This window comes from Sturnus vulgaris, chromosome 9 (genome assembly GCF_052056855.1).
Source record: "Sturnus vulgaris isolate bStuVul1 chromosome 9, bStuVul1.hap1, whole genome shotgun sequence".
Classification (NCBI taxonomy): Eukaryota; Metazoa; Chordata; class Aves; order Passeriformes; family Sturnidae; genus Sturnus; species Sturnus vulgaris.
This window is the reverse complement of record NC_142251.1, coordinates 2,708,391-2,735,614: the sequence shown is the minus strand read 5'-3', so window position 1 is coordinate 2,735,614 and position 27,224 is coordinate 2,708,391. Positions and strand designations below refer to the sequence as shown.

The 27,224-nt window shown below is 42.9% G+C and overlaps 1 protein-coding gene across 12 annotated transcripts in view; it reads left to right on the top strand.

The window, feature by feature from the left end:
* NFIA (nuclear factor I A) overlaps nt 1-27,224 on the top strand; it is a 249,284-nt gene that overhangs the window by 172,766 nt on the left and 49,294 nt on the right. For 4 of the 12 annotated variants that reach the window (XM_088169639.1, XM_088169640.1, XM_088169638.1 and 1 more), the window contains 3 exons: nt 13,905-13,991; nt 15,064-15,102; nt 23,492-23,620. The exons of 3 other annotated variants lie outside the window; for them this stretch is intronic. In XM_088169639.1, coding sequence (XP_088025765.1) covers nt 13,905-13,991; nt 15,064-15,102; nt 23,492-23,620 — 255 coding nt within the window. The remainder of the gene's footprint in view (nt 1-13,904; nt 13,992-15,063; nt 15,103-23,491; nt 23,621-27,224) is intronic. 5 more of the 12 variants (XM_014870543.2, XM_014870542.2, XM_088169641.1 and 2 more) reach the window with 4 other exon arrangements.

The window sequence follows — 27,224 nt, the reverse complement described above, 5'->3', positions numbered from 1 at the left end:
TAAAATGGCAGAAAATCACCTTGCAGCATCAGGGACTGTAGCCAGGTATCAACTAGATATAGCTCAGATTCACCAAGCCATCTATCACTGTCACAGCTGTGAAGAAAAAGAGCTTTATCCTGCCCACGTGGGATGCACTTCCAAGCCATCCTTGTGCTTATATCCACGCAGCCCCACCCCAGTGCTTCTGCCATGGCTTTCCAGCAGCCTGTCCTCTGAATTCATTGCCTCAGCTTCTCTGTAAAACAGGGTCACTGCAAGAGCACGGCTGACAGAGGGATTACCTGAAGAGCCACAGCTCATCAGTGGAGAAGGACAAAACAGTGCTGAGTGTCCTTCCTTGCCAGGGCAGCAGTGGTGTGTCACTCTCCCAAGGTGTAAGGGACATGTCCTGCTGTGGTCTATGCACAGACATCACTCTTGGGTCTGACACTAACGTGGGGCCCTTTGGGTTTTACCTCCAGAAGTGCAAAATGTTTTAGGAGTCTTTAGTGGGGCATCTGCCTAGAAAATTATTTGGTCACCTGAAAGCTGTACAAGTGATGTTAAGATCCCATTTTAGCTGGGGGCTTTCCACAGCATTCCTCTCTGAGAAGGAGCTTTGGAGCCTGGACCAGTTTCAGATCCATCCTTTCTGATGTCTTTATTTCCAGAGAAAGGCCTTGCCATTTATTTAATCTACAATCAAAATGGTGGCACAGTTTTTAGCACACAGTAATCTCTGAGCTTCGGTGTTTTGTTTTCTTCTCGGTGAAATTCACAGTAGAAGTTTAAAGACTAAACCCATCTTTTTGTTTAACTTGGCATTTCTTCCCTGCAGCTCATTTTGTGCTGTGTGGGATAACGCAGGTATCAGCAGTGCAGAATGGTGCTGTTTCAGAAGACAGGCTGAAGTTTTATCCCGTGCTGGCAGAGTAGTGCAAGCCAGGTTTCCAAACTCCATAATTAAACCCTGTCCTTTGGGTTACTGGCCAAACAACAGGAGGAGGAAATCAGACCAAGGAAAGGAAGCTTAGACTTGTCTGTGGGATGGCTGGGAAGGAAACTTCAGAGAGGAGCCAGCAGCCAACCTCCCAGCCCAGTAGGATCCACACCAAAGATAATAATACATCCTTTGCCTTTATTGCCTTGGAGTAGATTGCTTCCTCACAGGAGATTTAGATTTATGCAGAGATAGCTTCTTGGCCTATATGCCTTGACAGGTTTATGGGAGTGAGAGGATGAATATTCCATCTCTGTGTGTCGCATCTGCTTAATTTTGAGGTGTGCACATGAGAAAGAGGGGAGACTCAAAGGCTGGAGCAGGTGTGAAGCACACGTGCTCGTGGCACAGGCGCTGGGAGAGGGTGGTAGTGAAAGGTGTGGCCTGGGACAGTGCAGGGAAATCAGGTCTGTGTGAGAGGAAGAGGGAAGCAATGCACTTCAAAGAGAGCAAAACGTAGAAGAGAAAGGGAGAATGAGAGGACAGCTTTAGACCATATAGAAGGGAAAAAAGAACAAATGCCAGGAAAACAAAGATTTGACTTCCTAGAAAGGAAATATGAAATGGAATATGTGAACTCCTCCTAGAGAAAGAGAGCACTCCAGGCAGAGGGTTATTTACCGCCAGCCGTGACTAGTCGCTCTACATCTGTCTCCATTTTTTTTTTCTCTTGAACAAATTCCCTTTTTGGATGCTTTTCTTCCTGCTTTGCTTCCCTGTGATTGCCCCTGTAAGTGGTCTTTAGAGGGCAGGCTGTATGCTCAGAACATATGTGCAAACTGGCCGGAGAACAGAAGAGGACAAAACCACTCTGTGTGCTATTTAGATTAGGCAGTGGATGCTTCCTCCTGGGGTCCCTGCTGTGTGCAGGATACAGGCTGCACCCATTGTCCATCCACAGCCCTTCCTCTGAGCTTCTCCTTGCTCTGCTGAGGCACCCTGATGTCTGTCTCATGTGGAGACACTGTTGGGTGTAGATCCTCCGTGCTTCACCCACCAGCAGCACGACCTTTCCATTCGTGGCACACCAGGCTTGCAGGGATGAGCACAGGACTCAGCTTTGTGGGTTTTTTAACAGATATTTGCTGCAGCCAAGGGTGCAGCACTCTCCTTGCACGTCAGATGTGACAGCCAGAGCAAACCCCAGCATTAATCCCATGTTCCTTGTGCTGTACTCCTTGAGTCTCACATCCATTTACCTGCACTCGAAAGCTCCTGGGGAGCTCTCCGACCTAAAAAGGCTGGAGTCTGCCAGAAAAGATGAATTCCCTTTCACAACAGGAAGGCTTAGGAAGTAAAACAAAGCAGACGTGTAGTAAATTACTTCTGCTTTTCAAATACCTTTTGCGGTATCCTCCTTACCATTACTTTATCTCAGCACTTTCAGTACATAACTCTTGTTAACTGAGAAGAAGGGCAAGAGAGGATAAAGATGATGTTAGTAAGAAAATAAGGCAACACCACACGGGCTTTGAACTCCTGCACAAAGCTGGCCTGTGTTCAGTTCTGTGGCAGCTCTGCTTGTAATGGGGGTAAAAAAAGCCATAATTACAGGTATACGGTTTTTAATTCCATAATAAGCAAAGATTAAGTTAATGTACATCTGTATTAAACTTATGCATTTTTTTTAATGCATTCTCTTGATCCAGTCCAGGAGTAATGTTCACATTGTGCTCCCTCAGTGATTTTGTGAAACATATGGATGGTATTTGCCAAGTCTGCTTCCATTGTGTTTCTACAGCGTGGCGTGGAAAGAAACGTTAAAGCTGCAAATTCAGAGTATTCTATTGGATTCTTTATTAGGTATTCTACTTGTTTTTTATTTAGATCTTCTACTTTATTCTTAGATCTTCTACTTGCATTTCCACACGGTAGTTTAGTCCCTAGAGGACAGTGATCCCAGGAAAGGTTCATGTTTCCACTCCTTGCACTTCTTGAGGTATCTGAAGAGACAAACAGCTCTGCTTTGGTTGTGGACTTGACCAACTTGGTTTTGCAAATGGCTGGAGATCTGTGGTCATTTTTCCACTGGAAGACTGGTGTGGCTGTTGATGTCATGGTCATCCTCTTGCCCCAGCTCCACCCTGGATGTTCTGCTCCCATTATGCTGTGCTGAGCTTTTGTGTGTCTTCACCTTGAGAACCCCAGGAAACAAACAAGACTTTCAGTGCAGAAAGCCTAAGGAATTAGTAATACCTCTTGCACTGCATTGCTGATAGACATATCCACAGTTCCAGGGGCTTATGAGGTTGATGATTTTACATGAGCCTGCAGAAAGTTTGAGAGCTCCCCGTTAGACTGCTGGACCCATGTGTGGTGGTAACAATGCTTTTACAGTCAGCCTCATGATTTCTCACTAAACCACCCAGGCTACTGCTGCTTGTTCTTATGCCACCATCTATGGGACTGTCTGAAAACAGTTTCTGAGGAATTTCTATGCAACTGAGGAGCTGAGATCTTATTTTGGAGTATTTCCTTGCAGTGTCAGTGACCCCTAACTTAATGGTGCTGTGCCTCTCCCCATGGCTGGTTATGGAACAACCACATGCAGGCATCCAGTCCAGAACTTGCTTAAGTAATGCTTTTCTTAAATCTGGCATGGGCTTTCTCCTCAGCATGCAAGAAAACTTCTCCATGTTTACTGGGAAACTTTTATTTATACCATATGCATCAGAAAAGCTCATTCAGGCATAGTTCAGATGACCACAAGAGTTTGTTTTCAGTGTCTGTTCAGAATTATAACTTGGAAATTCAGGAGAAAGTGCTATAAGGGAGATCCTAGATGGTGTTCTTTATGCCCTAAGCACAGCTGTTGCCTGGCAGTGCCTGGAAGATAAAATGTGTGTGGTGTGTCCCAACATCAGTGATGCAGAATGTGTCTGATCTGTCCTCAGGCAAAAGGTCTGTGGGCTCATCAAAGGCCTTGATGTCGTGCACTAGCTCAGAGCCCAGAGAAGTTTTCAATGATTGTGCTGCATTACTGCCAATGATTCAAGGGACTGACTGCAGAAAATATGATGAAAAACATGAGAACCATGTATTATACAAAATAAGGAATAGAAAAATAATCCCTTTTCACTGGGAAAACATTCAACTTCAGACCTGCAGTATTCAATGTCAAGTAATTCTCTGGCACTACTTTTCAGTGACTTGCTGCAGTGGGCAGTTTTCACTGGATCATAACGAGACACAGGAATTTCATGATCTTTATTAATTTCCTTGAGCTGAACTTTTTGGATATTCATAGGCCTGCAGAAGAAAGACAAAACCTAGGTAACATCACTTTTCCTTAGACCAGAGGAGGTCTACATCCAGGATCTCTGCCAATTGTGTTTACTCAGTGTTTCCCAGATGTGACTTTGAATTGCCCTCTGGTTCCCAGTGTGTGAGGTCAGGCAGTCCCAGAGCTGTTCTGCCTGTACCTGCCTGGTGCAGCAGCTTCATTACACACCTCAGCACATCTCCCAGCAGGCACCAGGGACATTTTTTCCTCCATTGAACTTATTATCTCAAGACAGTGGGAACATTTCACACACAATGGTTCAGGCTGGAAGGGACCACAGTGGGGTCATCTGGTCCCACCTCCCTGCTCAAGCAGGGTCATCCCAGAGCACAGGGCACAGTCTTGAATATTTCCAGTGAGGGAGACTCCACACCCTCTCTGGGGCAACTTGCTCAGGAAGGAAGTTGTTCCTCGTGTTCAGGACAAACTTTGTTCTTTAACATGGAATTCAACAAGGCCCCACATGCAGGCAGCCACCTAAAAAGCTGACTCCAAGTGAACAGGTAGATGCTTGAAGTGAAATGTATGATGGGAGTACACTTCAAGGAACTCCAGCAGCTGTAGGATATAGAGCTTTCCTTAAATGTCTTTTTTTCTCAGAGTCCATGTGTTGCCATATCCCTGCTCTCTGCATTACAGTATCCCATCAAAACACAAGCTGCCCAGTGGTTTTCAGGAACATAAGATTTTTCTTTTCTTCTAAGAGCAATAACACTTATCAACTTTTACTGAAATACCATATCAGCTCCTTGTCACTGGCAGTCTACAGTTCCTGCCGCTAAAAGTTTAATGCATTTACAGGAGCACTTAGGCATCAAGACTTTGATATCACAATCTGTTAGTCACAGGTGCTACATGATAGGTTTGTGTTAGCACATTATAGATCTTTTATCAGATACTGCACAAAATGTGTGTGTTTCTCTGCCAGGCAATCAGAATCAGGCTGCTGCATAGCTGATGAGTTACTCACCAATATAAGTTGTTGTTGATTTTAAACAGAACTTTCCCAGAACTGCACCTTAATGGATAAGTTAAACTCTAATTGGTCAAGGCCCGTGAAGACCAGGAACTTAAGGGAGGCAGGAGAAACCAGCAGGTCCATGGTGGTGCTTTGAGCATTGTCAGTCTTTCACAGTGGCATTCGTCAAGTCGAGTGATTAACATTGCTCATTTGCCATCACAGACAGAGTAATTTTGACAGCAAATTACCACTGGATCAATAGCTCAGCTTGTCTTTGGCAATTCACGTAGTAGCATGAGACCTGTGACAACATGCCATGCTGCTGGCAGTGCTGCCTCAAAACCATGGAAGGGAGTTGGAGGTGCAGGAAGAACTGCTCACCAAAAGTCAGTTCAGATGGAAAAGTTCTAGAAGTTTTCACATCCCTCCAAGGCTCCTTTTATTTATTTTTTTTTTCCCAGACTCTGGACAACACAATAGTCTTGGCCTTGGGATTCAGCCTAAAGTGTACTTTCCATTTTTAATAAAATTAGTAATCCCATGCAAGTGTTGAAGCACATGCCTCAGCTTTGCTGTAATCCCCTGAGGAAAACATGCCTTCAGCATGGTCCCGGAGAAGTCGGGAGGCCGGTCAGAGTTGTGGCTTTGCTTCTTGCATCTAGTTCCAGATGTCAGGAAATGCATCATTTAAAAATGGAGATGGAGCTGTAGGAGTTCTGAGTTGAAAATGCAGAAGGAATTTTCCTGTAGTTATCAAATTAAAGCTGTTTTCGACTGGCCTGGTGCTAACATCACCCCTACGTGCTGCTTTCACTGACCTCAGTGAGCAAGAGAAAAGCAGCTCTTTTGTGCACTGGCACAGTGTAAGGTCACCTGAGGTATTTCTGTCACCAGACACAATTCACATCACCTACCTCATTTTTCAGAAATATAGGAAGGTTTTCGTGCATAGGAAACTATTCCTTGACAAAGGCTGGGACGATGTTTCCCGATGAGAACAGGATTCCTGGGATGGCAGTGCTGTGTTGGTCATCCATGGGCCTGACTTCCTCAGACACTGTTGGTGGTGGCCAAGCAACATTTTGTTGCCACCCATTGTTGATCAGAGAATCAGAGAATCCCAGCGTGGTTTGGCTTGGAAGGGATCCCAAAGCCCACCCAGTCAGGGACACCTTCCACCATCCCACCTTGCTCAGAGCCCCATCCAGCCCTGGACACTTCCAGGGATGAGGAAACCTCAACTTCTGTCCACAACAGCCTACAAAATGTGACTTAAAGCAAAGGCAGTGATGTGTCTTGGGCTTCACTTTTGACACCAAGTGAAAACCACCACCTTCCTTGGCACTGAGGCAAAAGCAGGCACTTCCTTCCCACAGGTGAGCTCTGAAAGACACACGCTCCTCTGGTTGACTGTGGCTGTGCATTTCTTGCTGATCTGGGGTCTGTCAAACCTGAATCTTTGTGAGCTCCAGACAGGTCTCCTCTGACCCAGAGACCCTTGAAGATCACCTGATAGTGCAGCATGGGGCTGTTTAGTTGCAAAATGGCATTAAACACATTAAAAGTCGTCTTCCAAAAATTGAACTAGTCTTCTTGTTTGCTTCTGGGACCAATTCAGGATGTTGACTTGGATCTATAAACTCTCCTATAGATTAGATCTTGGTTGGGAAATGGACTACATTCCTTTCATGTGCTGTCTTAGCAGTTGAGATCAGCAGACTTGCTTTTCCTAATGTGTTTGGGAAGCAGAAGCAATATTTTATCTCCTGTGGTATGCTGCTGGTATAGAAATGTTCAGGCTTATTAATTCTTCAGGACACAGGAAAGTCTTCATCACCTGTGTAGGCAGTCATGGGAAAGGACCCACTGCAAAGACTCCATTGAACTCTTTCTTTTTTATTTTTTTTTTTGAAAGCAGCTGGAAAATATTAGTAATCTTCAGAGCCAATATACAGTACATATTGAGAGCCAGTAAATGATGCATATTATTGCAAATTCCTGTGCACTTCTGCATTTTATAAAACAGATAACTAAAATACTCACCTAGCCAGATCGGTTTCCCCAGGGATACACATTTCCAAGCAGAGGACAAACCAAAAACACAGAACAGAGCAAAATTAGCCAAATAGAATGGCTAAGTGTTTGAAACAAATGGTTTTATGATCACTGAGTAAGGAGCGTGACCTCCTTTTGCATCAGTCAAGGCAACTGTGAAACTTTGTGAAAGAAGCTCACCACAAAACAGATGCTGGGCTATCTTAGGTAAATAAATTACAAAAAAATAATAATAACCCCCCCCTACACTTTTTACAAAGCACAGCTGTGTAAATATTGCATGAGACAGGGGAGAGGGGGAGAGATGTAACATACACCCTTTTTTTTATGCAGAAGTTCTGCTCTGGGCACTGTTTATTAACATTCCCAGTACAACCATCACTCCAGTGCCTAGCACACAGTGCAGCTACTGTACTCCCTGCACATGTTTGATCTTGGCTTTAGAAGAGAAAACAGGCTTTATTTTAAAGGAAACATTTTCACACAAAGATAAAAGGTGCAAGGAGAGGTGTTAGGAGACGGGGAATTACAGGATCATGGAATGGTTTGGGTTGGAAGGGACCTTTAAAAGCTCATCCCATGGACAAGGACACCTTCTGCTATCCCAGGTTGCTCCAAGCCCCATCCAACCTGTTCTTGGACACTTCCAGAAGATAGTACAGGGCCAGGTACAGGGAGAAGACCAAATCTCATCTCTTTTTTCCATTCTCTTTCCCACACCTTCTGCCACACTGACTTTAGATGTGCTCCTGCTTCTGCACCAGGTGAGGAGCAATTCTCCTTAATTTCATTGTGCTGGATGCCTCCTGCAACTTTCCTGCTTCTCAACTGCCAGGTACAGCACATTCCAGCCTACAAAAATCTGCCCACAGAGAGGAACAAATGGCTCTTCTCAGCCTGACCAAAGGCTCACCTAGACAGGCAGTTTGCTGCCTCTGACAAGAGCTGGTGGTGGACACTTCAGCAAAGATGACAACAGTAGGAGAGGCATCCAGTGATGCTTTTCAGAGCACAGCCCGATGGATTTTGGCAGCAAGCAGCTTGGTTTCACAAGCCAGAGGTTTTGTTCACATCTTTGTGTTTGGCTGCCTTCAGAGATGTGCTTTTAACCCATTCTTTATCTTGGCCTTCACAACATACCATGGCAGAAAGTTCCAGTTTTGCTCAGTGCTGAATGAGGGGGAACAACTTCTTTTGTCTGTTGCCTGATCATTTTGCTGGATGCTTCTTAGTGGTTTTCTTTTTCACTGTCAGAAGTAGTGAATAAATCATTTCCCAGTTACCTTCTTCACTTTCCTTCAAGTTAAGTGCTGCCCCAACACTTTGACCGCAGCAGTCAGCGAGCACAGGGAAGCACAGAAATCCATCTAGCAGCCTCTTAGCTCAGGTAACACTGTGGCTGAGTGGCTGCAGAGCTATCTTATACCTGCAGAAATGTCTGTGTGCTGTGACAGCAGCTGTGCTGTTCACCCAGAGTGGGTTTGCTGTGACTTCCACCCCAGAGCTCACGGGTGAATGCAGTGACTCCCAGAGACCCTAAAGAAGGGATGATGTTTTTTAAGTTTTTTCGATTTCCAGCTCCAAAGAAGATTAAACCTCAACATTTAGCATGGCTACAGCTCTGTTCTGGTTCCATCTTGCTCAGGGAAGAGCAGGTGATCCACAACATCCTCCACCTCTGCTTGTCCTCACCATTCCAGCACAGCCCTACTGACATCATCCTTTCTGCTCTTCCCTTACATCAGTGCTCGCTGCTATTCTTAGTGTGATATACACCAAAAAGCATAACATGAGAGATCTTCTTGCTAAAATTAGCTGGAAAATTACAGGCTGTTTTACTGTTTTGTGCAGAGTCTTCATTTGCCTCGATAGCTTTGCATGCAGATCTTTGAACCCCGAAAAGCCAGGCAAGTGAGGTGGTACCTACAGCCCCAAGAGCAGCACTCTGGAAAAATAGTGGGACTGTTTTGTCTCAGGAAAGGCTGGAGACAAAGTCTTGGGTTCCACTTATAGGAGGGAAATACTTTTATTAAAAAAAAAAAAAAAGGAAAAGGATTTACAATCAACAAGATTTGAAAAAATATAAATGTATGGATTATCTTTCTTCGCATTTAGTGTTTTATGGCAGCAGCCCACGTTTGTCTCCAGGAGTATTATCCATGATGCAGCACACTAATGCACCACCTTGCTCTGAACAGGAGAAAGCACTTTGGATGTAGTCCAGGCTTAACCCTGTCTTAGGGCTTGCTTTTACTTTTAAACAAAACAACAGCAAGTGGAAGTAAAGCACCATCCTGACTCTTCCTCGGAGAGTGGCCAGTCCTACACGTGAGGAGCAGTTTTGGGACAGAGGGTGATGCTCCTTCCCACTCAGTTCATGATTCCTCTGCCTCTCTTTGCCCTTTCAGTCCCTACAACCCACCTCTGTTCTCCATCCTTGAGTGAAATCTCCTGGGCCACAGGTAACCTAAAGGTGCTCTTCAAGGAGCTGCTCCTGGCTGTCAAAGGCACTGTTTGGCATCTGACATCACACTGATCCCTGAAAAGACCCTTGTTGCCCAGGCAGAATTGCAAATTCTGGCTGTTTGGAGGTTTTAAAAATTAAAAGATTCCCCCAAACAGCTGCATTTCTTATGCAAATCCCCCGCCAAATGGTACCTTGTAAGTATTAAAGAAATTGTTTGTCCTCCGTTAAAAAATGATCATCTAGAAACCCATTAATTTGGCGGGGGAAGGGTTTTAAGAGGACAAAGCAGGCTTACAAAACCACATTTCTCCCATGCCCTGTGAACTGTTGTGCTATTGTGATTTTACAGTGCTATTTCTCTACTTCTGCTGGATTTTCCTCTTTAATGTTATGTGGAAAGCCCAGAACAAAAACTGACACTTAATTCTGAGTAAACAGTGGCAGTGACTGAATAGAAACTTGATGTCAAATATACAACCACCCTGGGAAAGTCAGAATCTATTTCTTTCTCCTATCTTCCAGTTGTGTCCTCCATAAGTGTATTATTGATATAATTAGCGATTTAAAAAGACATCGAAACATTATTTTTCATATTCCTAGCATCACTTTAAAAAAAATGGTTAAAAATCGATTTGCTGGCCTCTTGGGGAAATGCTGTAATGTTTTTGGCTGTCTCCTACTTTCTGCTGCCAGCTAAAAGTACCATCTGGCTTGTTTAGGGCCCTTTTCCATATCAGGTGCTTCCAAAATTCTCCCCAACCAGAGGATTGTTTCGTTGGGTTGCTCTGCCTGCTGAGGCATGTGTCCTGGGCTGGGAATCCTACTGCTTCTGTTCCCTGCCATCTTGCTGACAGTGGTGTGTGTATGTTTGGGCACGGATCTTGCTGCCTCTCTCCCGAGGACATTTGCATCATTGTCAGCTGCACATATTAAATTGATATGCAGGGCTCAGAAACACGTATCCCATCTTTTGTCCCTTTGTTTGTGCAATTGTTGTGGTTTTAATTCTTCTTTGACACCTGGAATATCACAAAGCTGCTGATAATCTGTTGGCTACTAAGGGAAATGACATTGATAGAAGGATAATGTGTGTCAGACTTATATCTCGATAATTGCAGACACACCCCGAACCCTCGCAGCTCAGGGAATGAATATCCTAAATCCATTATTAATTTGGAGAGTCGCATGTGGCAGTTGGCTGTGGTGTCATCCTCTGGCTGCAAGAGTCACTTGCAAGGGATTTTAAGGCAGTTTGGGTGGATTCTGCATGGCTGCGTGGATTTTTGTGCCGTTTTTGGTGCGTCCTTGCTGCCATTTCGTGGCAGCGTGAGGAGCTGGAACAAAATGGGGTGGATGTCCTCACTCCCCACTTCTGCTGCCCAGGAGCACCAGCCCAAGCAGCTGAGAACCGAGAAGTGATGCTCTGTGCGTGGCACCAGGTGACAGTGACACCTCCTCCTCGGAGTCCTTTGTTTTTCAGATTCACCAGTTTACTTGGAAATAGAAACACACCCCTGAAGGATTTATGAAGCACTGTAGTTGCAAAGTCCAGGCTTGATGTGATTGTGTGGGAACAGGAAGGGTGTTTTGGAGCAGCTACTGCCATAAGCTGTCTTGTCCTATTTCAAAAATGATCTGTGCCATACACTGCTGACTTTTCCTGTCCATCCATTAAAAAGTGAATTATGAAGAGTGCTGAGACAAACAGATAGGAGTTTAACCTTGTTAGTAAATATCAGGTAGCTGATATATACTGCTAGAATGTTACATCACAGCCTCGCTCTTCAATATAAGTTTATGAAATTATCTTGTTACTATATAAACTGCCTTGGCTGGGTACATTCTTCCAGAGGGTTATTGTTTGCTGGATGTTGGCACAGTAGCATGACTCCGAAGACTCAGTTCACAATGTGGTGAATTTTAAAGACTTGGGAGATGGCCATATCTATTTTTCAGCAAAGGAATGAAAGCTTTTTTTCCTTTTTTTTTTTTCTCCCCCCCGCCTCCCCTAAGGTATTAAAAGTTTCAAAACATGTGCTGAAATGAAAAGGAAATAATAACTAAAGCCTGGATGGGAAGTAGTGCCTCAGAATACTGACTTTGTTTATTTGCTTGTTTCCCCCAAAATCTTAATATTTTAAGTACAAGTTAATATTTTAAATCAAATAAACCTGTTCTGTGAACTAGAAAGGTACTTGAACTATTATCACACATTATTCATTTATTTCTGTGTGAGTGCAATAAAAATTTTACAAGCTGTAATCTTGTTCTTTTAATAGAGAGAAAACTATGCAGAATATGTTGCTTAGAGTATTAGATAAGCTGCAGTATGTTAATCAAATATTTTCATGATATGAGGGCAGTTGAGAAAACAGTACAATTTTTGCTAATGGCACTGGTAAGTAAACGGATCTATCATTACATTGTCATGAAAAGTGACATTGAGCAGAAACACCCTGCCAATCCCTAGAAGATAAGTATTTAATGTAATTAGACAGACACTGTCTCCTTTGTTGAACGTAGCATTAATCACCCAGAGAAGTCCAACTTTATATGAAATGGCTTTTTCTGATATGTCTTTGTATTAGAAAGCTTCTCACACGGTTTTGCCACGATGATATATTTGAAGAAATGACTGCAGCAGCTACACGGGTTTCCTCATGACACATTTCTTGCTGTTCTGTGTTCCATAATATTGAATTCTTTTTATTTAGCAGTGTTGCATTATATAGCTGTGACTTGTTCCTAAGTCTAGAAACCTATGTGCAATTGGAGCTGAGCCCCTTTGAACCAGTGTAATGCATTCAAGTTATGAAATATAAAAGCAACACAAATAGCTTCCATTATGTTCTTCAGTCCTTCCTCTGTGGTGTTAGCACAGGTTCATTGTTATGGCATAAGCAAAATGCTTCTTGCCTCAAATGCTAGTCCATAATATCACACACACACACCCCCCAAAAAAAAAAAAACAAACAAAACAAAACAAAAAAAAAACCAACCCAGAAAAATAACTTCTTTTTATGAAAATCTCATTGTTAAATGGATGAAAAATGTTGCCCCCTTCCAGAATTCATTGGCACTACATTTTTTTTCCTCCCTTTTTCCCCCCCCCCCCCTCCTCTCCTCTGTTGCTTGTAATTTGTACTGTGAAACGCTGTCTGGTTATGAACTGGTATCAATTTGAGTCAGTGCACAGCTGTGTCTTCCCACCTTCTCAGTGGTGCCGAGGGCTTTGAAGGGAAAGAAAAGGGTTTAGTCAGAGATGACAGCAAACTTCACCGGGTAACAGGTGGAGGTCAAGTCGGTTTATTTGTTGGGCTGAACAGAGTGCAGAGATGAAAAATCTTTGCCATAATAAGGTTTAGGAAGAAAATGCTGACTAGTCTAAGCTTTGATTCCAGCTGACAGATCCTTTTCTAGTGTTCATTACTTGATTTCACAGTTCAGGCAATTTTAAGAGGCTTAAAATTATGTTTCTGCTCTCCTCTATAAAACTTTCCGATCACTTTCTAATTTTTGCTTTAAGTAAAGTTATAGGGACTCCCTGATATATCACTCCTGCCTGTAGACTCTTACAAAGTCAATATGCCATCAAAAACGTAAGGATAAGCTTTTTTTTCCCAGATCCCTGCTTTTACTGATTCTTTTAATAAATGAAGTAAAAAAGTCATGTGTAGGCACCGATTCGATTAGAAAATTAAAACTTTCTAAAAAACGCTCCTGAATAGTGGATAGTACACTAAGCAGGATGTTTAAGAAGCCAGTGTTCCTGCTGGAAAGATGGGATTTCTGTGCTAGTGAAGCCCAGAGTGCTGAGTTTCAGTCCCTGAAAGGGAGTCCCAGGCAGGCCCCGGAGAATCAGAGCAGAACGTGCAGACTTTGTGTGGCAGGGCTGGGACTGGGCTGCCCACACACAAAGGGATTTCACCAGGCTGAGCTGCTGGGCTTTGGGTCTCCCCGAGTGCAGCCCCCTGCCCTTCCCTGTGCCAGCTCCTGGGAGGGACACGGAGCCCTTTCTCCTCTCCCACCCTTTTTCTTCCACCTCCACCACCTGCTTTCCTACCTGCTGGAGTGGGCAGAATAGGAATTACCTTTAGCCATTTGCTAAAATCTTCCCCCTCAGACTTTCTATTACTTCTGCATTCATTCTTTGCAGGAAGAGGAAACTCACTGGTCAAACCCTTGGACACCAGAATAGTTGCATGCAGTTTCCCAGGGAGCCAGATAGCTCTAAAGCTTCCCAGTGAGTGACAGTTTCTCTCTTCTATTCTTCTGAAACATGTGTTTTACACATATACTGAAAAATGTTAATATCAATTTACAGCCAGATCCTTGCTTTTTTTTTCTTTAAAAAAAAATAATTAAAAAAAAAATTAAAAAAAATCAAATCTCCCAAAGTATTTACACTTAGAGCACCTCAGCACACATGTCACTTTTTTTACGTAGGAAAAAGTGTTGGATGCTCTTATACACATAACATCATTGGGCTTTTGAAAGCTGTTAGCTCATTCTGAGTTAGTGGCAAGAATGCTGGACTTGCCAGCACCAAACTGTGAAACCTTTTCTGTGTGACTGGTAGAAATCTCATGGGGTAGAAATCCAAAAAAAAAAAGGGGAGGAGGGCGGGATGTAAATCTGTGCATTTGGATTCGAGCAGCTTTGATACCATGATATCAACTTTGTCCTAGAAGTCCTTGAATCACAAATCATTTGGGAGAGTGTTTTGGAGAATTACCACTGTATGCTTTCCCTGGTTTTTTACTCTTTTTCTAGGCGTCCACTAGTTCCCACTGTCAGGGAGAGGATTCTGGACTAGGTGTATCCCTGTAATCTGATTTGGCATGGCTATTTTTCTGTGTTCCTAAGCTCATGAGATCAAGTTATGTAGGATTATTTCATAATGCCAGAGCAGCAGTTTCTGAGGTTGGACAAAGCTATCTAGCAAAAGTGTCTGATAAAAGAAAAATCCTGTCCCATACTGTAGCTTTCTTGGTCCAGTGAAGCAGCATCCTCACACACACAAATCTTATAAAGTTGTTTCTGATAGTTCCCTGTGTCCCTTGGTTTTTGTAAGCTAAAGTGCCATTTTCCTTTTTACAGCTTAATTGAACCTAAATGCACCTTCTTTCTGCAATGTGGTATTTTGGTAATTTCGCTATTTGCTCCTAAGTTTTCCCTTAAACAAACTGAAAGCTTCCCCTTTATCACTTCACTGGGCCAAGATTTCACACAGTATCCTGCTTGCTACAAAATATGATAGTGTTCTCTCTCACCTTGTTTCTTTTTTCTTCTTTTACTTTCTTTTATAAAATCAGGATATCTAAGAAACCCCGAACACCGCGGAGCACTTCATGGTGGGTGTGCTTATTCAAACAATGCCAATGCTCTCGTTCTCGGTGCACAGAGTCTTTGTGTTGGTTGGGGGGGATGTCCCAGGTGTCCCCTCTGGTGTGGATTCTCCGGTGTCTAGTAAGGACAGAGCCTGTGCCAAGCACTTTGCCAGAGTGCCAGCGCTGGAGGGAGCACTCACATGTCACCTCTGCCCTTGCCGTGCCTGTTTTCATGGATCTCGCAGGGGGATTTTCCCTGGGAGCCCTCTGCCTCTCTGCCAGGTGTGTTTTCACCTGCCCAGTGGGTGGCAGAGGGTTTGGGCAGCTCCCAGGAGCAGACCTGCAGGCAGCAGGGCCGTCCAGGCTCCTCTGGAAGCGATGCCAAAGCCGAACTGCCGTGCTCTGCCTTCCCTCAGGGAATCCTGGAGCACTGGGAATGCAGAGAAGGGAGGCTGGTCCCATCTGTCTGATATCACCTGTGTGGGAGCAATTTCAGTCTCTCTGCCTGGGAGCTGCTGGCCCCAGTGCCATTCCAGGGTGCAACTGGACACGGGCATTCCCAGGAAGGAGCACAGCAGCTGTAGCTCAGCTACAAATTATTCCTGGTGTTATGGAGTGTTCAGTGGCTGTCAAACACGGGCAGTCAGAGGGTAAAAACACCAAGAACCACTGGGTACCAAAACGTAACAGTTCCATGAGTACACTCTCGACCTGCCAAATTGTAAATCCCTTGGTACAATGCACACAAATTCAGTTTGCAGCTCTTTCTTCCTTTGGAATAACCTATAAACTCTTCACCTCAAATTGTGCACAAATCAGGTGGCTTTACAGTCCGTGGTAAATCACCTGGGCTATTTTCAATCCTGGCCACAGCTCTTCTATTAATGAAAACACATGTTCAATGGCAGTGTACACCGATTAAATCTTCAAAACCAATATTAGCACCAAACTTAGTCTTGTCATCATAAAAGTCATTTGAAAACATTACCATGCAGTAACTGAGGTCACAAGTCGAGAAAATCTGCATATTTACCCATCTCCATCTCATGCCTGGGGCATTTAGCAGCCATCATTGTTATATATAGCCTGGGTAGCCAATGGTGGTTTGATGACATGCAAATAATGAGCAAATGATTTTTAAGAAAATTAAATAAATAAGTTAAACCCCCAAAATTTTACTCCATCCTCTTCATTTACTAAGATTCCCTTTAGTATCACTCGCAATTTAGGATCCATATGCATCTCAGGAAGATATAGTTGAAACATAAATCTATTCTGGGTCTTTTACTTGCAAAAATATCATACCTCAGCTATAATCATATGCAAAGACTTTTTAGAGGGCTTTGTAAATGCCATCCAAATTTATGATGGCATTTTTTGCCTTGCAGCTATAGATGTTCCATCCCCAAAGCACCCACATAAAGGTATATTCTCCTATGGATGGCTGCAGTTTGTCCCTGCTGCTATATCTAATCTGCCAAGTGTGCTGAAAAACTCTCAAGTAGCATTTGAAATGAAACAAATGTAGTCATGAATTTTAGACGAGATGTCTAAAGACGTCATTAGAAATTTTTTATTTTTTTTATTCTTCTTGCAATACATATTTATACAATGGAAAATTATGCCGAAGCTGACATTAACACAAAGGCAGAATTGAACTGTTATCCTGCTGTTTATTGCCCTTCTCATTAAAGTTTTTAAATATATAACTCATGGAATTATGTTTTGAAGGAATTGGTAAGATGTTGAGTACTAGTTTATTAGATATTGAAAGAACTGCTTGGGTGGCAGAGCAGGAATGAAGCCTAACTTAAGCGATCTAAAACAATCCAGATAATGCTGTAAACACAGATACAAACAGACAAGGTAATACACTCTGTGAGATCGTTGTACCAAACAATTTAGGCAGACTTTCATGGGGTAGGATTTTAAAATAATTGTGAATATTGTAGCGCTCGGCTTTAAAATTCTGTAGGCAAGGTTGTCCCTCACTACAAGCTGATATTTCTCCTTCGTAAATGGATCTATGCTCATTTGTGAAGGAGAAATATCAATCTTCTTTTTCCCTAAGTGACATCAGAATTTTGATTCTAACTTGAATTATCATTTTTGGCTAAAAATTGCTGAGGAGTCCAAAAGCATTTAAAACCTAAAGCCATTGAATCCATTTAATGCGCCTTTGGCACCTCTCTCTCTCTCTCTCAGTCCTTTTTGAACATTCTGGTCCTCATTTTAATCAATCTCTTTTTATTAAGTTCTTTGGCTCATTTACTTGTACGCGCATTTGTTTTATTTTATTTGGAACATTTCTTTTGTAGTGTCTTGAAAAAGAGTTGTGACATTTCTTTTGGATGGCTTCTTAAGTATCTGGCAGTCACCTATGATACGATGTTGATGGGTACGGATAGATTAGCTCTGTTTTCCTGATGATCTGTCAGATGTCGAGTTCTGAGGAAACTGGATGTGTGTGTTGGTGATGCATATGCAGCAGTTTGATAAGTGGATAGAGGGGGAGCTTTCATTTTTCTTCTGTAAAAATCACTGTTTATTAAGCTGGATTTAGCCTCGTGAAGCGAGGTGCTCTGCTGGCAGGTAGTTAATCAGCGATCACGGTAACTCTGTCTGCAACCAGGGGAGCCAGTACCCATTCAGAACGTAGAAAACTAAAGAGCACTTCATTAGGATGAGTGAATTTCCATCTGTGTTGTATTTTGTGTATACTGGAGCAATTAATACAGTAAACTGATGGATGGCAGTCAGTGTGATCGTATCTCGGCTGATGACAAAGTTTGCTCAGCACTAAATTGAACAGACTTACTATGACTGGCAGGAGTGTAGCCGTCAACGTTTCAAGAAGCTTGGAATTAAGAATTCGCCAGGAATTAAAAAAAAAAATATAGCAGCTGATCAGCCTTTCTGTTGATACTGATTTCAGTGGAATTGCTGGAATAACTCACACAGAAGGATGAAAATTCCTTGGAAAATGCTTCCCATATATCAGTTTTTTTCTTCAACAGCCGACTTGTTTTTCTGCATCATCTGTTTGTTCTGCATGTTGTCGAGTTCATGATCCACCTGGTAATACCTGAGCTTCTGTGATTCCTTTTCCTAGTGTGCCTTGGGAAAGAGGGTCCAGACCATGTTTCACTCATAGCTTTTGTTGTGAAATCTCCATCAAGAGTCTAGTGGCAGAGAGCTACTGGGAATATTGGGGTAATTATCCAAAGGTCTTTGGAGATGAATATGAGCTGGTCTACCAATGTAGCTAATGAGAGATGGAATCGTTGTGTGAGATGTGTGCAGGCAGAATAATGTCAGTAATTAATCAAGTGAAATTGGATGGATTTTGAGGTGTAGATTTGGAGAGAAGGGGGATTGTTCTCCTCTTGCTGTGACTCCGTTCACTCCATCAGAGTTAATCCTGATTTTTTAGCAAGGCACGTGGTAGGTACATGGAAAAGATGCTTGTTTGTTCTGGGGAGGATTTGTGCATTCAATTCTCACGCATCATTCTCTGGTCCATTTAAATATATATCAGCCTCATACATGAACATTTGAAGACCTTTAGCTGTACTCAAGGAAGACTCTTATGTGGTGCGTTTCTAGTACTGGCAAACATAAGGAGGTAGAGGAATTAAAGCCACCACAATGCTCCAGTGCCCCTTAGAAGATGAGGAACACGAAGTTTTCCCGTGCACTCACTGATTAAACTTGGGCTGGAGGTTTGCGAAGTGCAGAGTTTTGGAAAGTCTTTCTGCGGGACTTCAACATCCAATGGCTCCAGTAACCAGAGTCTCCCAAGGACAAGGATCCCATTTGCGCTTGCATTATGCATTTGAGCAGAAGGGTGTGATGCATGATGTGGAATGAACAAAATAATAACTCGTGTGTTTAGGGAAATGCCAAATTAATGAAAATTCAGAAAGCTCTAATGTTGAAAAAGCACACAAATTCCTTGATAGAAATATAATGCTGCTAACAGTTTCAAGATTATTGTTGTCTGAATTTTCTGCTTATTGTGTACTGCAATTAAAATTCTTCTCAACTGAAAAACCGATGTCAAATTAATATTTCCTTTTGGAAAAAAATACGAAAGTACACATCTTGTTCCATTTAGCACCATCATGGTCTTTGATCAGGTTCCCTCTGTCCAGCGAATAAAGCAGATTTATGTTAATGGGAGCAGGCTCAGACCATATATGTTTGGCATACATATAGAATCACATGAACACAAGTACAGTAAGTTAAAGTAACACACCCACTCAGACTTCCATCTGCTTTTTATGCCACAAATCCCTTTATTTTCTTCTTTTATTTAGCAATTAACTTCTCCATTTATTCTGTAGTTAAAAGCTGCCATAAGATGAAAATAGACAAAGTCTGATTCTCTTCCCTCTCACTCTAAATAACATTCAGAGGAGACTCAGACCTGGATTCTGAAAGCTGTGCTTCCTAAAAGTGCCAGGTGTGACTGTGATTTGGACAAGAGTCCTATCCATAGAATAGTGAGGAACACTTTTAACCCCCACCTGGGTTACCCAGCCGTTGTGTTCTGGCTGTTCTTGTTTATTCCTTGCTCAGAGCAGATGGATGGAAAGAGGCAGGGAACGGGGAGGATCCTTGGCTGCATTCCCTCTCCACCGGCCAGCGCAGCTGAGACGGGCTGGGGGAGATTGTAATTTGCTGCTGCCCTGCACCAGAGAGCAGAGAGAGGAGAGCAGGGACTCAGAGGTGTCCTTAGAGCTGGCACAGCCCCTTCCTCAGGGTGCTGTGAAGTGCTGCAATCTGGTCTCCAGTGCAGTGGTCCCCAGTAATCACTGGCCCCCGGGACCAATGCTGAGGAAAGCCATGCAAGGCAGCACCACCCTCCCACCCTCCCGGGATGCATCCCCAGCTTTGCCCAAGCTACCACCTTCAGCCTTAACTTTTTAATTTCCTGCATCCCTGAGCAGCACAGGAGGGGCCCTGCGGACTGGGGGCCGCTAAATGTGTTAAAACTCATTAGGTATGGAGCAGAAGACCCTTAAAACTAGCCAAGAGTCTCAAACGTGGGTGCCAGAAATTAAACACCTAATTCAATATTTAGCCATCTACCTTTAGCTCCTTCCTCATAGTCAATATACACTGTGCCACCTCATAGGTGGCTTGATTTTCATAGGCACCAGGCACCTACAACTAACTCAAGTGTTGAGACTGCTCACCTAAGTGAGACTAGTAGAATTCAAAGTTTTTTCTGGGTGATTAAACAAGAGTCCCCTCGCTCTCAGCTCCCGAAAGGAGCTTCGATAGAGTGACCAGCATTGTAACATATGGCAAGGGGAGGAAAAGAAAAAAAATAAAGAAAATGAGTATTAGAATTGGATGGACTAAAGAATACGCAGGATATATCAGGCACATTAACCAAACATATGGTGCTAAATGAGATATTTTTTTTAAATTGCAAAAAAATTGACATTCCTGGCAGTCTCAAGGATAATGTGACATGGCTGTGATAAATTTAGAAGAATGGGACATATTTTGGCTTGTTCTTGGAAACCTTTTTCTTGCATGCCGACTGTATTTCTTCTTTTATTAACCCATTCAAAGAATGTTTGAATTTTGCTGCTAGAGCACCACGCTAGCGCAACATAAAATGTGAATGATGCTAATTGCTTTGCACTGCCTAACTTTCTGTCATACCCTCCCCTCTTAAAGGACAAAACATGCTTTGGAAATGAGCTGGCAAGCTCATCTTCTTCTTTCTCTTGGTCAATATTAAGTGATGTAATTAAGCTCCTGTTTGCATATTCTCCTGAACTAGGAAGCAGCCATCTTTTTCTTGAGATGTGATGGATGTGATCACTCAAAATAAAATGTGTCATTACAAACCCCAAACAAAACAAAAACATGGTATAGTTGGACTGTTCCAAACCAATACATTTCAAAATACCCTGGGAAAAAAAAAATAAATAAATGAACCAAACTTGTGATAATAATGGCAATCACAACGATAACAAACAAATAGAGCAAGAGTAGCAACCAATTATCAGCTCCTCAGTTTGTTTTTCTACCCAATTTCCCTGCATAGGGTTACATTAAAATCTCTATTTTCACATGAAAGCCTCTGCCTCGACCTTATAAAACCCATCCCCATATGAACATGACACTGCTCAGCATTGCCACACTCAAGGTCACTCATCAGCTTCTTTGTAGCTCCTCAAGTTCCAGTGTTTGGACACAATCACACGAACTTGCTGCAGCTTTAAACCATTTTCCACTGCCTCTGCCCCTTCTCCCTGCTGTGGTTTAGAGATCAGTCCTGCAGGGCTTTTTTTTTAACACAGGGGTAAAAGAAAAGCTGTTTCATTTTTTAGAGGTTTTATTATCTTTGCCATAACCCTGAAGAGGGTTTGTAGTCGGGGAAAGCAGGGAGCTCCTGAGCCAGCTGAGCCATAGAGCTGAGATCTCACTCCTCTCCCGACCTCTGTCACCTGCCCAGGGCTCAGGTAACTCATGTCCCACCTGGGTCCCTGCTCATGGGCTGCACGACCTTGCTCTTGGAGCAGCTCCCATGCTGGAAAATTTTAGTGACCTTCCCTGTGCATAAAAGTCACTTGGACTGTCCGTAGTATTTTACACTTAGGGCTGGGGTTGACATTCCTTTGGTGTTTCCATCCCCAGTTCTTCCATCATATGGAAATCTGGGTCAGCAGCACTGTTAATTCCTTTGAGTGCCCTTGTCCTGAATATGGACATGCCATGGCTAAGTTACATCCCACTGGAGCAGAAATTCAGCAGGCTGCACTGGAATATTTCACTGAAACACCTCAGTTCAATCTCCTTTTCTGTCTTCCCCCGAAACTGAACCACTCTTTGCTTTTGTTCCTACTCCAAAGTCCCGAAGACCACATGAAAATAAAAAAATAAAAAACCCCAACCCAATATTTTTTTTTGCCCCATAGTCAGTTCTAAGCTTTGATTTTTAAAAGGTTAAGTCTGTAACCTTTCTTGCTATGAGGAAAAAGCCACCATAACAGCAAACCCTGTAGCAAACAAGTTTCGAGGCAGAAAGCTGCAAGTACAACACTGGAACTCAAACCATTCCCTTTCTTTATTTAACTTACAGAAATATAAACTCCAAAGCCTCACTGAAACCATTAAGACCCAGCAGTGCAGAGTATAAAGTACAAGAAGGCTCCTGCATATTGCGATCAACATCCCAGGGACTATAAAACTAGTCTTATTAAATATAAAGTTAATAATATAGCTCAAAGATAATCTTGTCCAGGCCTCCCTCTTTACTTTTTTAACAATTAAATACTATAAAACACAGAGTTGGAAATAAAATTAAATTACTTTACTAGTGGAAGTTCAACTTGCACATTACCTGATATTTTGCTTTTCCACCTGAAACCTCCACCTTTGTTTTGCTATATCCCTATGGATATGCAGAATGCCCAATGGGCTGTATATACTGGAAATTTTGAGTTTTCAGAATACATTCTGATAATCAGAATACCCAGATGCATCTAGAACTGCAAAAATACAGGCTAGTACAGACAAACGCATTCTTTTCATTTATGTACTGTAAAATTCTTTCATCCAAGCATACACAGGAAAGGCTCAGGTTTTAAAAGCCTGTTGCAATGTGTTCATTCCATTATTTTTTTTTGATACCACAGCCTTGTTATGGCATCAACAGGAGTTATTCTTACCCTGTATACCAAACCACACCATTTCTGCCTGCCCATGGCAGAGGTTTCACTCAGTGACAACTTAACTCTGATTTTCACTGGGAGCCTTTGATGCAGTTCAAGGGCATTATTACAGCTCTGAAATAATTCCAGTGCAGCTTCTAATATCAGGACATAAATACCATTCACCCTTTAAAAAAGAATTTGAAAGCAAAAGGGAACCACGTAAACGTATAACTTTCAAATACCTTTGAAGTCAAGAGAGTGAGGGGAGGAAGAGTTTGAACTCAGAGAACTCCATTCTCTACTTGTGCCTTGAGTCGTGTGGCACATTTAAAAGATCCATTTGCAATAATCTACTAAACCAAGGAGTGAAAGACAGAACTCATAAAAAAACTGTAAAAATCCAAATGCTCCAGCTATTACAGATTTCTAAAAATAAAGCAGAGTAGGTTTCAGTAGCAATAATAAGCTGCATCTTATCCGTTTTTCACATTTATAAGAAAAATATGGCTGCCTTTTAGTACTCATGGCTCAGAGCAAACCATGGCTGCTTCTGCCTTGGGAAAAAAAAAAAAACCAAACCCACAAACAAAAGTGAGCTTTCAGCTTGCTATTGTGTTGCATTTCATTTGTCCTTTAAGTGTGTCTAGCTGCTTCTGCACCCCCTTTCACAATGCATAGGCTGTCGTTCCATGACCTAGCATTATTAAATTGCACTTATCAATCATTCTTGCCAGGAATGCCATCGCCAACTACATTAAAGAAGTCAGAGAAGTCTGGTTTCAGCAGTCCCTCGCCTTCGCAGACCTCCTCCCTTGGAACGGCTTTCACACAGCACCATCGACCTGTCATTACAGGACCCAGAGGTGAGGCCTTTCCCAAGAGCCCCCAGGCATTCAAGGGTGGCCACGGCACCCAGGGGCCACCCAGGGGCCGGCCAGGGGCCAGCCAGGGGCCAGCCAGGGGCCGTGCCAGCGCCGCTCCACGGAAAGCCATCGCCACCTGTGACCGCCCAGCGAGGGGCTGAGCTCAGAACCTTCACACCCAGCAGGGTTTAGGTGTCCAGAGGCTGGTTCTGTTAGGGCTGGGCTGCTTTTGGGAAAGCTCCTGATGACCACTCAAGGTGGAAACGCTGGTTTCTGGGGCCTTGGGGTTTTGTTGGAAGAGGGTGGGGAAAGGGACGTGTCTTCTGCTTGTGACCATCCATCACTTTGACTCGGTCCAACTGCTCGAGACAGGGATCCATCCATCACTTCTGACCCACGCCTGTCTTCCAGCTCTGTGGATTTCCTTCTGCCAGTCATTTATTCTTGTGCTGCTGGTGTCAGCGTGCCTTGTTAGGGGACTCCTTTGAAGTTGGTTCCGGCAATACTTTGGCTGGTTTCCTTCCCAGTACTCTTCTGACTGACTTTTCCAAGTAAAAGAAATGTCCTCTGGGTCTAGATGTGTTTATACATTTTTGTTAGAAAGATGCATTTGCATTTAGCCTAGAAAACTAAATGCAATATTGAGTTCATGTTTGAAAAGGAACTCACTTGGGCATAGTAAGAGACACAAATGAATGAATCCTCTTACAAACCTCTTTGGAAGATATAAAAATAGGAATGAATGGTTGTGACATGTTTCTTTCTCCTATGAAATGTTGTCTCATTTAGAGAAGATTATTAAGGAATTGGGCAAATGGTGAAGCATAATAAGGCATATTAGCAATTCATCCTGGAAATTATTTGGAAGTGTCTGTTTGGCATCAGTGTGGTTTTACTGAGGGCAGCATAAACCAGGAGGAGCCTCTTTGTCTGCACATCCAGGTGATGTGGTGAGAAATGGTGGAGTTGCACAAAGTTGAAGCAAGGTCAGACCTGCACTTCAGGAGATTTTGTGCTTTGTTAAATCTGCTTATTGTAGTTTGATTTGTTGTGGTTAATCCATAAAAATTACTTACTACCCTTAGACATACACCTACATCCTTAGAAGATATTTAGGCATCTAAGCTCTGTAGAGATTTCCCTTGAAATTTGGATCCGAGCTGTCTGGCAAATATGTCCTCTTTTAAAAGCCTTGATAATTGGTGATACAAGTATGAATAATATGAAGCTTCCATTAACATTCTATTCAGTGCACATCAGCTGACTCCCAATTCCTGTCTTTTAGAAGTTCAGCCTTTTAGATTTCAGTTGTTGATTGATTAGTTAATAGGCCTTTCTTTATTTAGCTGTGTTTTACCTCACACTAATTTTTTAAGATCATTGACTGCCTTTGTCTGCCCCTGTTTAGACCCTCTGTGCTTTGGATTCTTGTGTGGTTGAGAGAGGAAATGTCTCAGTGGTGAGGCCTTGTTTAAATCTCATCTACAGTCTGTTTTCACAAGACTTTTTCTTTGCACTGAGGGATTTCCATTGGCTACATGAGAAGAACATTCAATGGGAGCCAGAAAAGCAAATAAAATTATTACAGTCCCAAATTTTGTTTCTTTGGAAGGAGATGCTCTTTACTAACTCCATGAAGAAGCAACACAGCTTTCAGTCATCATGGTTCCTAACAAGTTAACCAAAACTGTTCTTCTGCAACATCATTTAGAAGCATCTTCTATTTTATTCTCCTTCACAAAGAAAGTCTCACCAACTTTCAGGAAAAAAATCCCTCTGAATCCATCCATGGTTTCTTTAAGTGCCATCATCCTGAAAAAATCTTGTCCCAGACTTCCTTCTTTGTTCTTTTGGGACATTCCTCCTCAGTATTCTTCTTCCACAGCACACTGGCTGTGTTTATTTCCCTGCTGCAACAATCATTCTGTTAGTAAAGGGAGATATATTGAGATGGATTATTTTCTGCAAATCCAGCTTTGTTCTTTATCCCATCGCCTCTGGCGTACTTTAGGGACAGTAAGCAGAAGAGAGAAGCTTTTCAGGTATCAGAAGTGGCAATATAAAGAGCATAATGCTGTGGTATAAGAGGATATAATTGAGAGATTCACTTCCACCAGTAGTTCCTGGGAGTTGTGCCTCTGCAGAAATGATGGTACAGCACACACAGGCTAAATTCCCTCTGGACACAGGTGCATTATGTAAATGGTCAGGGGCAGGTCATTCTGAGGGGCCCTTGGAAAACAAAGAGCAGGATTTAATCTCCATTCTGCAGAGAGATTTCAGAGAATGGGGAGTTGTGAGTAAGTAGGTCACCATCAGAGTAAGCTCCTCAGCCAACACCACGATCACAGGGAGGTTCCATCTCCTTCTCATGTTCGCATGTGCAAGTTTATCACTTGGATGTGTGTATGAGATGCATTTGTAAAGCATGATCAAAATAGACAGCAGAGAAGAAGCTGTAGACTATTCATGGCAGGTGTTGTCATTGACAACCAGTGATCTATAACTTCTCGGGAATATTCCCGAATCTTTCACACACTTCCAAACATCCCTTGGAATACACTGCACGTCTGATGCTGGGGTATCCCAGGATACTGAATGCCCTTCCCTGTGATCCCCACAATGAGACATTTTGGAAACAAAACTTCCTTGGAGGAGGAGTAAGATCCTTGAGAGGATTTCCTAGCTGTAAGGTGCTCCACCCAGTGAACCAGTTGGAAAACCTCTGCTCCCATGGAATTGCCTGGATGTGCTGTGCTGTGGAAGGCTGTCTGCTCTGGTGCTGCTGGCAGTGCCCAGCCCAGCTGGGCAGTAGCCAGGAGAGAGGATCCGAGCTGGCTGACCAGCAGACCAGATGTGCAGCGAGTGCTGGCGCAGGGATGCCAATGCTTCAGTGACTCCTCAGTACTTCCAACAGATGGTGGCAAGATCCAAGTTTCTTTGGTGATAAGCTAGCAAAGTGATTCATGGAGCCTCACTTGATGATGGCAGTTTTTTGGGCATGACTCTATGAATGCACCATATGTCTTCTCTGGACCAGCGTGGTTAGGATTCAGTGTCTGGCAGATGGTAAATTGATCACCTATAGGGTGGCTTTAGCATCACTATCAGTTTTAGAATTTATTTCAAAGCCTTGAAAATTCAAGCAGCCAGATCTCTCTCCTACTCAGGCATACTTTTGTTACCTAAAAATGAGATTATTTGGTGGTCAGCATAGCTCACCACAGCACTCTAGCACTGCAAAGCCATTGTGGATTGCTGGCATCTCACAGAGCTTCCCAGACCACTTGAACTCTTCACCAGACAGTGAAGGATTTAAATACTATGGGTGACAGCAGTATTTACATAAGTGGTTTTAGGCTTCCATGTATTGCTACTTACACTCTGGTGACTTTATAACTGGAGCTGGCTGAAACATTAAATTGACCACGATCTTGTAAAGCCAGGATGCACAGCAGCCTGTGCTGCAGAGCATTCAAGCATTCCCACAGAATATGACAGTGTGAGTCCTGCAAGCCAAAAAAGCAAGGAAGAAAAGGCAGGGAAAGAAAAAAAATAATAACAATGAGATGGTGTGTTAGGAAGATAAATGAAGGAGAAACAC